Below are 15,450 nucleotides of genomic sequence, written 5' to 3' on the forward strand. Positions count from 1 at the left end.
CGCGTTCCAATGATTGAGTGGCAGTAGACAGCGTCCGCCCCAATCGCCCATGGCATGAGAAGGCGAACATACTGAACATGAGGTTTGCACAACCAGAGAAGCACTGGCACTTTGCCAAGTTTAGGCCCCCCCATAACGCAGGTGCTCAGCCATAATGGCTCAGCACCCGCTATCTATGGCTTACCCAAGATCCACAAACCAGACGTACCCTTCCGGCCAATTTTCAATTTCACATGTTCCCCGTTGCATAACCCACGTATTTGCACCAGGGGGACAAGTGAAGCTCTTGCGCGTATATTTGTGAAATATGGTGTGCACATCGCACACATGACATCCAGCAAGCTGAAACAAAAGCTTTGTCACATGAATGTAAGCTGTAAGCTGAAAGATTGAGTAAGCTGGCACTGATCATACCCGTAGTGAAGAACCGTTGGCACAATAGATACCAATTATTTGAGAGAATATGATGGGGGTGACCTATTTCATAAAAATCATAACAAAACTTCGTTTATTCACATTAATGCGCAGTTAAATTATAGAAAAGAAGAACAAATTAGTGCATTTGTCAGCAGCTTTCGTTATGCAGCTGATACAGTCGAACCCGGATATATCGAATTTTGGTTATGTCGAACTGGGCTGGGTTATGTCGAACTCACGGAATATCCCCTTGAAAATCCCATGTAAAAGTATAGGAAAGCCGCGTCATATATTGAACTCAATTTCACCTGTCGTTCGATATATCGAACTCCGCACCACGCACTGGAAAGTGTGCCTTTCCCAAAGACATCGCATCAACCTCGGCAGTTTGCCGCGACGTTTTCAAGCAATGCGCTGAAGTAATGAGAGGGGTCAGTTCGGCTAGGGCAGCGCCGCGCCCATTCCCTAAAGGCGCGCGCATTTGCGGTTATCGTTTCCCGAGTGCCAGCACGTGACATTTGCAAGCCATGTACGTGAATGAACCAGAGAGAATCGGTGGGAAAGAGAGGGGAAAAGCGCGACAGAGCGAAGCGCAAGAGTGTGCCCATTCTTTTGCAGAGCTATCTCTCTCCTTCCTTTTTCCTGGCCTTCGTTCGCAGTAGCACGCGCTACGCATGCGCCAAGCCAGCTCAGCTCATTTTCAGACAGAACGCCGGACGCTTTCTCCAGCGTACGCGTGTTGCGAACTCTCTGCGCGCTGCGGCTGACGTGGCTTGGCGCCTGCGAAAGTTAAGTGGCAGATTTTTTTTTTTTTTTTTGCGAGATTCGTCTATTTTTATCGTTGTGCTTTACGCGCGGCATAGCGTAAGATATAGCGTTACGAAGCGGCGTTTTTTCTTTTTTTTTGCGGGAGTCGTTTATCCTTGCATGTATGAATCAATGAAAGCATGCGGTCAGCTGCGATCATGACACCGGCTTTTAGCATTTATCGCTTCAAACATCATTTGCAGCTGCTGTATCACGCTTTCCAATGATTTTGTGGCAGTGGACTACACCCGCCCCAAGCGCAGCGTGATAAATCGAACTAGGCTTGTGCAATCAAGCCATCACGGGCAGTCTGCCAAGTTCGCTCCCCGCCGCCGCAGGAGCTATCAAAAGATAAACACACCGCGACGTCATCGCTGCGCAGCATCTTGGCACGCTGCCAAGAAATGAGCTGTGGATGAGACCACCGAAACGGAGTGTGCCATGCAAGCGAAAACGCTGGCGATTTCTGCCGCGGCGACACAGAAACCTTGTTTTAAGCTGCCGCAGTGGCTGGAGCGCAGAGGGACGCAGTTCCAACAAGTTGGAAATTTTTTGCTCTGTCGCTGCCGCTCGTCGCTGAGGTCGCTTAATTGCTTGCATGTGAGCGAGCTGGCCTTAACGCTTTTTTTTTTTTCCAAAATTCTCGAGTGCAAAAGTGGAGGGTGGGTTCATTATGCGAGTGAGTTGATTACGCGACAAATACGGTATAGTTTTTTCGCATCGTAAGTGCCGTATTTCTGTATATAAAATTATCGATATATCGAACTATTTCGCGATCCCCTTCGAGTTCGATATATCCGAGTTCGACTGTATCATAACTGAAACATGGTATCGAGATGATGTGCACATATTTCGACCGCCTGGTTACACAAACTATTATCTGAACCGGCCTTTTAGAAGAGGAGGTGGTGTGATGCTAATGGCAAAAAACGTTATACACTGCAACCTTGTAGACACTTATTCTTCCGTGAACAATGACTATTGATTGCTAGCAGTAAAAAAATTATGACACTACCGTACTTACCCGATTCTAACGCGCACCTTTTTTCAGAAAAAAATAAACCATGAAGTAGTATGCACGCTAGATTCGGATACAAACTGAAATGGCGCAAATTTCGTCCCTCCCATTATCTTTGATATTTCAAGATGGCGCCGAAGCTGTTTGTTTCTGTCAGTGTTCGCAGCAACGCTAGCTGACGCTGGGAGTCCGGATTTGTTTTGTATAGTAGCATCACAACCGTTGCGTCTACGCACTTCCTGACTGATATGGCAGGAGCTGCACCAAAGGTCCGCCGCTTCCACTACGAGGCCAGCTTTTAAGGAAAAGATCATCTTGTGCGCAGAGACCGACGGCAACAAAGCTGCCACACGTGCTTACGGCGTGCCAGAAATGCGAGTTCGGTGCTGGAAAAAGCAGAAAGACCACAGCTTCCACAAAGTCGACCCGCAAAGCGTTCAACGGACCTCGGAAAGACAGATTTCCTGAAATTGAGAATGATTTAGTGGACCTTCTTAGAAAAACTCCAAGAGGACCATATGCCGGTCACAACTGAGATGATAAAAGTAAAAGTGCTGGAGCTGGGTAGACATCACGGTATGTTCAGGAGCGGGTTTAAGGCCAGTAGAAACTGGATATCAAAGTTTATGAAAAGGAAGGGATTTTCTCTTCAGCGATGGACTGGCATATGCCAGAAATTGCCAGAAGCCTTTGAAGAGAAGTTTTGTGCTTTTTCAGAGGTATGTTACTTCATTATGGCACAAACATGGTTACCAGATGGGACAAATCGCCAACGCTGACCAAACGCCGCTGTACTTCGACATGCCCGTCAACACGACCGTTAAGTGAAAGGAGCCAAGCAAGTGCACATTTTGTCGACAGGCAATGAAAAGACATCAGTAACTGCGATGCTCTGCTGCACTGCCGATGGCCACAAGTTGTTGCCGTTCCTCATTTTTAAATGGAAGACGCTTCCGAAGGCAGTAAATTTTCCACCAGGGGTCACCATCCAAGCAAACGAGAAAGGCTAGATGGACACCGACATGGCCATGAACTGGATCGATTGCATGTGGCGCAAAAGGCTCAGGGCCAACCTTGGACTTCACGCTATGCTCGTCCTAGACACGTCCTAGACAGTGTCATCTTGACAGCGTGTTTGAGACAAGCTCGCTGAGTGCAATACCGACCTTGTTGTTATACCTGGAGGCATGACGTCGCAGCTTCACCCACTTGACGTGTGCTTGAACAAGCCAGCGAAAGATCAGGTGCGTGTTCATACAATGAGTGGCTTAGCTCCCAGCCGTTCATACCGAACAATAGGCTTAAGTGTGCGCCCCTGGAGACACTCGCTGGATGGGCATTTGAGGCATGGAGCACAATCCCATCAGCCATGGTGGAACGCTCGTTCAGAAAGTGTGGCATCGCAAATACGCTGGATGACACTGAGGACAATATGTTGTGGTCGGTCGAAAGCGACAAGGAGCTATCCGAGAGCGACGAAGAGTAAAAGTCCAGCAATAGATCTCCCCTTCCTCTCGCACAAGTTTTCCCCGTTTTTCTCGATCACAAATAATTTGTGAGTGTTAGAAATGAGCTGATAAGTGTTTTTTTCTTGTCAACTATGAAAATTGGGTGCGCGTTAGAATCGGGTTTGTGCAGTATTTTCAGTGTTATTTCCACCTCCAGGTGGCTGCATGACGAATTTTTTAACATTTCTTGATGTTTTTCTTAGTTGGGTGAATGACAATGCCTATAAATTAATACTGGCAGGTCTAAATATAGATATACTTAATATGTCTACGCAACAAAAAAACACTGGGTCGATAACTAGAAATTAATAAATTTAGTAAAGTAATAAATGTTTCTACACGCATTCAAAAAGATGTATCAACACTGTTAGACGTTTCTGTTACAAACTTGATTCAGGTCTGCTGTCAGGAGAAGTTACCGCACATATCAGTAATCATCTTCCAATATTTCTGCTCAATATGCTCTGCAATCACCCACCAAAACTGCACATAACAATCTGATATATATACGTGACATAAATACGGCCAGTTCGGAATCCTTCCATCGTGAAAGCTGCTAGTTAAGTGGCATGAAATTTCGCATCGCCTACGGCAAGTTGGACATAGGTATGGAGTACAGGTCATGTTTTCTGCGCCCATAAAACTTGGCAGCATTTGCGGTAAAGTAGACCGAAAAATAAATGACAAAAAACGACGTGCAGGCCGTGGGGGATGCCAGGTAAAACATAATGTAGCTTTTCTTCCGTGCACAGAAGGAGTGGTGTACAGAGTGTCTTTTACTTGCGGCAAAGATTACATTGGTCAATCAGGAAGGTGTCATAAGGCTAAGAAAACATGAAAACTCCCTAGAAAAAGCCCCGTCATCGAACCTGGCACTACACCACAAGGAATGTAGCCAAAAGCCCCCTTTGCACCCTCCTTGCACTCCCCTGTTAAAAGAAACTACAGTGTTGTACAAACACAGAGAGAAATTAACACGAGAATTAAAAGAGGCCTATCTCATTCACAAAAATTCTGACACATGCGTAAGCACCCCATCTGTTATCATTCATCCCCGAGAAATCTCATATCTTGACGAAACTGGTTAAAGTGAAATGTTATTTTATCTGCGAACATGCGCACTTGGTTGTCAGAACATTTTTGTATATATTTGTGTTCTTTCAATAAATCATGCAGTTGATAGTCAGCGCTGTTCCCGTCTACTCGCTTGTCCTATGTTTGTTGCGCTGTGTATTTTTAAAAAATGATGCACCAACTAGCTCAACTCACAGTTCTTTTGCAAGTGGACTGAAATTTCGCATACCACAGATCAAGAAACAGCTTATGACTGCTTCTATGCAAAGATCAAATTTATGACAAATGTTTCCCACTCAAGACATTCAAACCTACACGAAAAGGAAAAAAGCCATGGATAACTAGCAGTTATAAGAAATTCGTAAAAAAACACGAATTATACAAAAAGCAGGGGTGGAAGCAGGCTCTAGCATTTTGGAGCAGCCTTGGGGTAATAAAACATGTTTTGGAGCACTTGAGTTATATTTTGGAGCATGTTTCTAAGGCCAAACACCCTCATTATTTGCAATTTTATATTCCCGACACGCAAAAAAAAAAAAAAAAAATTGATTCCTTTTTATTCAAAGCTCAATGCTTTACTTACTATGCACGCATCTCTGACAACCCAAATCGCCAAAACATGTGCAACTGTCTAAAATAACAGCTGACCTGAGCAACAGTTTCATGCTAGTAGCAAACCCAATGCTTGCTTGTCCACTTCACAACTGAACACAAAATTAGACTGAAAAATTTGACTTTTATTTACTTGGCTTGACACAGAAATTTGGAGTCTGCCACTTTGATGTGCTCAAGCACTGCCACCAGTCTGCAATCCACATCAATAAGCAGAATGCTTCTGCTCTCTATATCGTTCATATCATTTCCGATCCCATGTCTGATCCGATAAATTCCTAGATACTGGTCAGTAGTGTTCCCAAGGAGGATATACTACACTCATGGGTAGACTTTTCTTCCTTCAGCCAGTGGCTCCTGATGCTTTTTTTTTCCTTGAAAGACACCGGCACTCCTCAATTTCAGCATATTGGCGATAAGCCCTGTATGGCTTTCTAGTAACCAGTCATTGGCACCTTGGGTGTGTCACCCTCAAAACAATTCAAGTATGCTTTTGTTTGACGTAAGCTTTCCATAACTGTTATTGACAAACGGGCTCAATGGCGAAGTATCTTCCTGATTTCACAGAAAAAGCACTAAAGCGCTTACTTTTATGCAGCTGGACAAATTACCTAACGACGCATCGTAATTTGTGGTAACTGCATCACTTCTCTCTCCGCAGGCCATTTACACGGCTAAGAGGAGGTGCTATGTCACATGAACAATTTCTCGAGCCTCATTTCAAATTTACTTCCAGACAAATATTTATTGTTGCTCCCAACAGGCTTCTCTACATTATAAAAATTTTATTTGTTTTAGGCACAGCATAAAGTGCACTATACCTCAGCCGCCAGTGCACTATCGTTGTTTCAGCTATGGCAGCTCCCAAATCAAGGATGCACAACTCAAAATATGCCATTAGCCTGCTGTGCAACTCACGGTTGCAGTGTACTACAATAATATGGCGGGTTAACTGAATCGCATTCTTTGCAGGCAATACAATGGTTCACTGTGCAGTAAAAACCGGCCTTCCACTACATTTGATGTCAATACTAAGTGCATTGGTGGTTGGTTTGGAGCAGTTTTGAAGCATTATTGTGCTTTGGAGCAGAATGGAGCAAACGGAGCAGCGCTTCCACCTTTTAAAGAGTTTCTGAATAAGATGATAATGCTCTGAAGACATATAAGAGGGATGAAGGTCTTGAAAACGTTTTCTTTATTCTTCAACATATCTTGTTGAATTTTAGCATGCAAGTGCACAATAGAATGCTGATTTCAAATATACATTGCATTTCAAACATCTCATCAGGAAGTGAAGACATGGCAAAATAACATGGCCATTTCTTACAGGCCCCAATGGTACCTTTCAATTAAAAACCCTCTTTTAGGAACACGCACACATTTTGAAAGGTCATTTTCTTGGCCATAAATAAATACCAAAGTCAGAAAAGAAAATGTATGTGGCAGTAGTTAGGTGAAATTCAGTGTATTTGCTAATATATCATAATTAAAGAAAAAGGGAAAGATTTAGGATGTGCAGTGGACCTATAGAAATGCTGTATGTTCTTAAGAGAGCTTTCACAAATAGAAATTACCATAAAGGGCCGTAAGAGACGACCTAATTAGGACAATTATTCCACCATATCTTCTCCTATAGATGAGGTATTTGAAATAGAAGTGCGCACGGCCCGAAACTTTGAGCCCGAGTCCGGCCCGGGCCCAACACAACAGGCCCGAACCCGGCCAGACTTTGAAAGGGCCTGAGCCCGACACAGCCCAGCCCGGCCCGACACTCAGATTTAAGGCCTGGGCCCGGCCCGGCCAGTCATGCCATTTTTGCAGTCGAAGCTATGCTACAAAAAGAAATAATTTCAAGGTGATCATTTAATTCAAGGTCTTGAAATGTTGAGTTCTCATGTTTGAAATGACAAATTTGCTGAATATATAAACAGACAGCACATACGTATAATTAACTTATTATGCAAAAATAACAAGTTATGGATTGAATTCAGGCATTTGTGACGCCCCTCTGGTCGGCCACTGACGGCTACCAAAGATGTTCTCGGCGCAGACGAAAGACGGGTTTACGTCGGGAAAGAACTCGGAAGCTCTCGCCTGGGGAGGACGCAATAAAATGCTGTGCATTCTGTTTATCGCACTATGGCCGCATTCGCGCGCTTTCGCAAAAGTTGCATGTGTTTGAGATCGGCCCGGCCGAGACAAACATACTTTGGCCCGGGCCCGAGGAAGAGGGCTTCCGAGCGGCCCGAGCTCAGCCCGCGGGCCAGGCCAGGTACGGGTTTTCAGGTCAGCCCGAGCCCGTGCACAGCTCTAATTTGAAATTTAAATTCATATTTAGAATCAGCATTCTATTCTGCACTTACATGTTAATTTTCAACAAATATGTTGAAAAATAAAGTTTTCAAGACCCTCATACCAAAGGAACAAAGTAAACAGCCTCATAAGGTATGAAAAAAGAAGGTACTTGCTCAACATGTTCGACAGTGTTATAAAAAAATCATGAATTAGCTTGGAAGCGGATCAACTATATTTTGGATTGTAACCCAAATGACATACCTTGAAAAACTGAGTTCGCAGTGGCAGGTAAAATTGTTCCAAGTGCAAAACTAGTGCATTGCTTATGTGATCACTTTGTATCTTTAACAAATAGTAGCTACGATCAGCATGCATTACCTGAAACTTGGATGCAATTCAAACAGTGCATTTCGTTCTCCAACCACAGCAAATGAAGTGTATAGCATTTTTTAGTCTAAAAATATAGCAACTGTTGTGATGTATGTGTATTACAGGTTAGACCACTGAAACATGTATTAGACATCAATGCACACACACTAGAACATTTGTTTATTCTAATTCGCAGTAATAGAACCTTCCTAATAAAACTCAAGGTTGCAAAAGTTGTAGTTTTGCATACAGAAGAAGATATGTTTTCCAATTACAGGCATATCTCAACATTCACCATCTTCTCAAAATGGCTACAAAAACTAATACACTATCAGATGATGTCTTTCACAAAAAAAAAAAAAATTATTACTTGTGCACAATTCGGTGTTATAAAATGTGTATCAACTGAAACTGCTTTTCTAACATAAAAGGAGGTTATTCTAGACTCTTTGGTTGGTTGGTTTGTGGGGTTTAACGTCCCAAAGCGACTCAGGCTATGAGAGACGCCGTAGTGGAGGACTCCGGAAATTTCCACCACCTGGGGTTCCTTAACGTGCACTGACATTGCACAGCACACGGGCACCTTGCTTTTCGCCTACAGTGAAAAGCGGCCGCCGAGGCCAGGATTCGATCCCGCGTCTTTGGGAACAGTAGTCGAGCGCCGTAACCACTGCGCCACCCCGGCGGGGCTCTAGACTCTTTCGAACACCAATTATGTACATTAGGTATATTAACAGATTACTTGAAAGCTTTTGGCAATACTGATCTTATTACACTACTGGCAAAATTAGGTCACTATGGCTTTTGTGGCACTTTTCTCCAACTATTAAAGTCCTACCTAGAATCTCGCCAACAGATGGTTGTCAAAAATAATAAAAATTCTGACGAAGCTAATTTGCACAGGTGTACCGAAAGAAAAAATCTTGGGGCCTCTGTTACTTTGTCTTAACAGTAGCAACCTGATTAACATTAGCAGTAAAGTTTGTCATCTCTGATGACACCACTATGCCTATTACCGGCTCAAACCCAGCTGATACAATTGAAGACACCAACCAAGCACTCATACAATTATCATCCTGGAGTTCCGCAAATTCACTGAATAGCAATATCGACAAAACAAAGGCAGTTTTCTTCAAGGTAAAAAAAACATGGACTGGGCTAACTACCTTCTTTGATTCAGTGATTCATGTTGTGCCTGTAGTTAGGTGTCTTGGTGCACTATTTGATGAGCACATGACATGGGACCGGTAAGTGGAATCATTGACAACAAAAGCATGTTGCGTGTATTGTGTTCTTTCAGAACTACAATTTTATTTACCAAAAAACGTTAAACTACTAATATATACTTCACTATTTTAGTCCGGCATAAACTACTGTCAATTATTATGGGACCTTACTACTGTTTCAAATATTTAGAAACATTATATTCTACAAAAAAAAGGAATTTGCGCAATCATGAATATGCCTTTCCACAGTGATACACAACCCTTTTAACTAAATTTACTTCTCCTTCCAGATGTGCACAAAGCAAACTTGTTTAATCGGTACAAAACTGGTGTGAAAGGAAATAACACATTAGTGTATTGCTAACCTAAAACCTAAAGAAAATGTTCATACTACCCGACATTCCGAAACCTGAGAAATTCCACAATCACATACAAATTATGGATTTTAAATGCTGCTGTGTCATCTACCGCCATCATACCTCAACAAATATATTTACAGGTGTGGACATAAGTAAACGGAGCACGCTTTTCAGTCCAAACTGCAATCACGCCTTCTGTATTGGAGATAACAAAATTCTATTTGTCCTAGTGAAAGCGCACTGGTGTCTACTGCTGGTATGAACATGCCATGACTGCCAGTTTCAAATAGAGAATGTATGAAAAATTTTACAAGGATATAGCGTGCTCCGTTTACTTTTGTCTGCACTCACACTAGTCGAGTTTCTTTCTATTGATATATGCGTCTAGAATTTGTACATTCGCACCATGTACCTTTATTGAATACACATATTTGTTCATATCCATATATTTGTCACATCCCATAAACCCTGGTGTTATGAAGTGTTCTTTTTTTTCTTTTTAAAGGCCATGCATATATTCCTAGCCCCACTCAACCTTGCTTTGTTGTTTATCAGTGTGAACACTCATTTTTGCGCATATTTTTATTTTCACAGCTCTGCTCATATAACTTAGAAAATAATTCTTGCTGTATGCCACGCCGCCATTTAATAAAGGGTCATGAGGCTAGTCAGTCCCATTCAGAGGTTTGGTCCATGGCCCTCAACATCGCTAACGTTGAAATAAAGTTTTACTCTTGAACTGACACTGGCATATATCATTAGAGAAAAAAAAAGCAGTGATTGTAGGAGCGCTGCAATATTATAATGGACGAGAGCAGTCATGTCACATCTTTTCACATTTCACAGGCTTTCTTCAAATGTTGGGAAAAACTGCCACACCGGAGGTATGTTGATAGAAAAAAACTGGATAAGTTGTTTGCAAACTCCCTCCACAGCTTGATGAAACCCCCTTTGCCCCAAACTGAATAATAAAGATTTTATAAAATACATCTTAGTTAATTAACTACTTGAGCAGAATGCAAAAATGCTCTGAGGAGAGCTATATGACTGCAAACAATTTGCCGTTGGCTTGACAAAGCTTCGCTGGACTGCTTGTTTCCCATAGCTTGGTTCAAGTTATATGAAACACTGTTTAGGGTAAGGTTGTATGACAGCTCCATTCAGTTTCATGCACGTTTATCCTGCACAATAAAATTAAGAGGGTGGGAAGAAGGGTAAGCATGGGCTTGAACCTAGTAATACGAGCGAAAGCTGTGTTACTCACAATTATTTAAGGGTTTGAAATAGGGGGACGCTCAAGCTTCGTTTCAGAGTAGCTGCGATAGTCCCTGTAACACCGCCTTGAAATTTAAGTTTCATTTAGTAGAAAGAAAGCCGCCATATCTGTCACACTTGTTCTGCAGACATTTGAACCATGCCATAAGAGAAGGGAGGAAGGTAAGAGTGAAAGTGGAAAGAGAAAAATGATGTGCCGTGATGGAGGACTGCGAAGTAATTTCAACCACCTGGGAATCTTTTAACGTGCACTGACATCGCACAGCATATGGACGTTTTTGCACTGCACCTCCATCAAAACGCAGCTGCCTTAAATTAGGTTTTGGGGAAAGGAAGGCATAACATACTTTTGGGTGGACGTCTTGGAGTCGTGCACACCTTCAATTAATCAGGTCAAGGTCACCTCACCTTTTTGAAGGTCAAGTGGCCGGAAGATAGGATGACCTAGGCTAATACATGGCATAGTGAAGCTTCCACATTGAAAACGATAAACACAACCCTGCATGAATTTCATACCAGACTTTTCTATAGGGAAGCACTTGCCAAGACATAAGCTTCGTCAGAGGGCAACTTGGACTTCCCCTACTGCTCTGCACTTCTAAACTGATGCAAGTCAAAAACAAAACCTCATGGGCCAAGTGTATAGATGCAATTGAGAATTGTCAACTTGAAACATACCAAAGCAAAAGGGCCTGCCAGCGCACTTCCAAGCGTAGATCTTCTTTGCCTTCCAACTTTTAGGCTATGCTTTTCTTCATTGCGTGATAAAAGCGCATATGTAGATTTGAAATAAAAATCACGTAAATCAAACATCTAACTGTAATGCACCTTAGCCAGTCTCCTGGATCCCTTGCACGCCATGGCGCTTATACTTGCGGGAACGGGCTATGGAATTGATATCTGTATTTCTGTTCTTTTACAACTTGTCAAACTTTTGTTTTTAGTTAGAGTGGTGCTTTTGTAATTAGAAGCTAGCATTCTATCGAAACAACCAACTTCACTTCTTTTTCTCAGTGTCCCTTTAACATAAATACGCTTCATGTAATTTTTTCCACACTAATGACATTTCAGCCAAGTTATGGCACTGGGTAGAACTGGCAAGATAACAAACCTGTTACATACAGTTCATTAAGTTTTAAGCTCTGCACACAGAAGCAATACCTATGCACTGCTATGTTTAGCAGCTCAAAATGCAAGCACAAACAAATCTCTCCCCATCCCAATGCCATGGGCTCCCCTCTTCCATCTGTATTGCTCACAGTGCAACATGTAATGCCACAGTGCAAACGCTTTCAAATTTAAAATCCAGCATGTAAGCACTTTAGCCTTCTTGAGTTCTTTGCTCTTTGTTTTTTTGACATATCAAGCATTTTCAAAAAAGTTACCCCTGAAACCTCCAATAACAACGTGTTGTAATGAATGCATTAGCGGTGACCAAGGTTTTTACATAAATTGCAAGACAGATCATCAGTAATTGTTGCAATACTACATGAATGGTAGAAATAGCATGCCTACAAAATGAAATCATAAAAATGCTTACGTGTGTAATAATAGCAAACTTGATGGCATTGTGCAGTGGACTGATATTCATGAAGTCCTTAAGTTCCTGTAAATAGAGAACAAATTATTCTACATGTTTCTCGGATATAAGCTCTTCCTAAAAGCAAGGATGTACCACAGCACTGTACCTCAAATGCTTTTATTCTAGATGTTTGTCATGCCCTTTCTTTTTTTCTTTCTTTTTTTTTTTAAACAGAACCAGTGAATATGAGAGCAGTAACAAACTTTCAACTATGCTGGACAAACTTTTGTGCCATTTCCTATGTACCAAGCTACTGCATTTAGTATCCGTACCTAAGTCTGTAAAAAAATGACCCCCAACTTGCATGGCTAAGTTAAATGCAACTTGTACTGCCCTTGTTTAGCTTTATTTATTTACTTGTACTTCACAGGCCCCGAAGATAATTCGGTAAGGGGGGCATTCAATGACAAGCAATATACAGAAATAATAAACCACAATAAAAGCACAATGCAAATACATGAAAGGAGCACGAAGTTGATCCAAAACAGGGTAAGAGTAACAGCGATATGAAACTAAAAAATTGAAGAGTGAAATGTGAAATTCGGATAACCAGGAGCAAATGAAACAGTGATACATCAGAACTGTAAACATTAGGAGTAACTGAAACTGCAGTACAGCATTTGGAATGATACTAAAGCGATAAATGTATATATACAAGGAATATCATTCCAGAGCCTAATTGTAAACCAGGTGAATTAAATGACTGTGTTTTGCCATATAATAAGGTTGAAGCTAAGTAAGCGCCATGAAGAGCAGGGACATGATTTCAGAAGCAAGAACAAAGGGGGTATGTAAATATATTTATGAAATATAAACACAGAAGTGAAATTGAACAATTTTCAGTACCTGTATATGATTAAGGTCTTTAGGCTGGGAAACAGACTGACAAAGTATAATTGCTAAAAATGTACAGAGCAGCTCAGCTTTGGATGAACTCGAGCATTTCCATGAGGCATTTTTGATAGGAACACTATATAAATGAGACGAATTACAACTGTGGGTGAACATGCGTTAGATATGAGAGTTAGTGAATGAAGCTGGGCAAGGTCTCCAGGTTTTAGCCTAAGAAGCCTAATGTCCTTGAGATGAAATGTGAGAGTGTTGTTTAAAGAGTAGTCGAAGTCGCAAATATCATTCTTGCAGCTAAAGGTCATAGATATAAACTAAGTAGGGCTTAGAATCATGTCATATTTACACCAATCAATAATGGTATAAGGCTCACTTTGAAGGGTCAGGTGATATTATGGTAAACAATACAGTCATCAGAAAAAAAGATGTAAATGAGAAGAAATGTCATTGAATGGTCGTTAATATAAATTAGAAAAAGTAAAGGTTCAAGTGCGCTTTCCTGCAGTATGCCCAAGGTTACGTCACCGAGCGATGAGGAAGAGCCGCAGACAACTGTGAATTGTCAATGTAATGGGAAAAAGTTACAAGGCGAAGATAATGTGACAGAATTAATAACCAGCTAGCCATGTGGCTAAGCAAAGATGATGAGAGAATCAAGACAAATGGTGGATAATTTAGTGATCAACTACCCTTATGCAACTCTCTAAATTGCTTTAGAAATCTAAACAAAATGCGAATGCTCAAAAATTTCAAATACGAATCAAATATTTTTACTATTCCATTCCTACTTCCATTTGAAAAACTCATATTTGGAATTTTTCGAATTCACAGCAGCTTCACTGCACTGCGCGCTTCGCCAGAATGCTAAACCACATGGACTATGCAGTGAAGCATCGTTTTGTGCAGAAGGTCTTCCTGACAATGTGCACAAAGCAATGTGCTTGACAAAACTAGAAAAAATGTTTTCACTTCAGTTTCACCTAAAATGCAGACAACCACTGTGAAGCTATGCATTGGATTTCTGTGCTACTTTAATTTTATTTGCGAACACAGTCGCACCTCATTATAATGAAGTAGCATGGGGTGTGAACATATGTTCGTTATATCCGACATTCGTTATAAAAGTGTGCGCCGAAATTCCCGTAAAAAAGTCTGCTAATAAAATTAAACAAAATGCGCACTAATATAGACAAATCAAAGGTGCAAAAATGCACAACTGTTTAATTAAAAGCTTGGTATAAGCATGAAATTGCGCCTTTCGTTTCGTGTTGGAAAGCAACAATGAATACTAAGAAGGGATGTTGCCTCTGCATACAATTTGTGCGATGGAGCCAACAGACTCGGGAGCACAGCACGCGCGCACGGTTCGGCCGCAGTGATAGAGGTACGGCAGGGGTTCGCGCCATGACGAGGCAATGGTGATGACATGCAAGTCGCATCCCTGTCAGCCATTGCATGGCCGGACTCGAGCAGAGCATGGCGGCGGCGACGCTCGAGTCCGGCCATGGCCGTTCATGACCTCCCAGATTACCGCGCGTGGCGTGTGACGCTTGTCCGGCCATGGCCATTCATGACCTTCGAGATCACTGCGTGTGGAGGTGTGATCTCGCAGGCCATGTGCCTTTGGTGCTAGTTTTTGTTGCCGCCGCTAGATGACGCCGCCCCTGATTGCGCGGGTGATTTAAACACACTTCGGCCATAGCCGTTCATGACCTCCGAGATCACCACGCACGGAGGTGTGATCTCGGAGGCCATAAGCCATCGGCGGTATTTTTTGTTGCCGCCTCCAAATGATGCGGCACGCGAACGAGCTGGTGATTTAAACACTTTTGTGGTGGGTGATTCGATTGAAAAATTGCGTTTCTTGATGTTTTTTCGGCTCCTTTACGCAGTTTTTGCCGTTTTAATGCAAGAAAACTACTTAGTCATAACCAATCTTGCATCAAATTTTGAAATTTTTCTTTCGTTATACAGAAAGACCTCCCATAGAAATAAAAACTAGACCAACTAAACTTTGATTCTAGTTCGTTTTATCCGATAACTCGCTATATCCGTGTTC

General features: G+C 42.0%; 1 protein-coding gene across 3 annotated transcripts in view; it reads right to left on the reverse strand.

The window, feature by feature from the left end:
* Nucleotides 1–15,450, reverse strand: part of Mvd (mevalonate diphosphate decarboxylase) — a 133,017-nt gene that overhangs the window by 18,781 nt on the left and 98,786 nt on the right. For all 3 annotated transcript variants that reach the window (XM_084589691.1, XM_084589693.1, XM_084589692.1), the window contains one exon: nt 12,501–12,566. In XM_084589691.1, the coding sequence (XP_084445817.1) occupies nt 12,501–12,566 (66 nt within the window). The remainder of the gene's footprint in view (nt 1–12,500; nt 12,567–15,450) is intronic.

This window comes from Amblyomma maculatum, chromosome 1, assembly GCF_055883805.1.
Source record: "Amblyomma maculatum isolate TAMU_Amacu chromosome 1, ASM5588380v1, whole genome shotgun sequence".
Classification (NCBI taxonomy): domain Eukaryota; kingdom Metazoa; phylum Arthropoda; class Arachnida; order Ixodida; family Ixodidae; genus Amblyomma; species Amblyomma maculatum.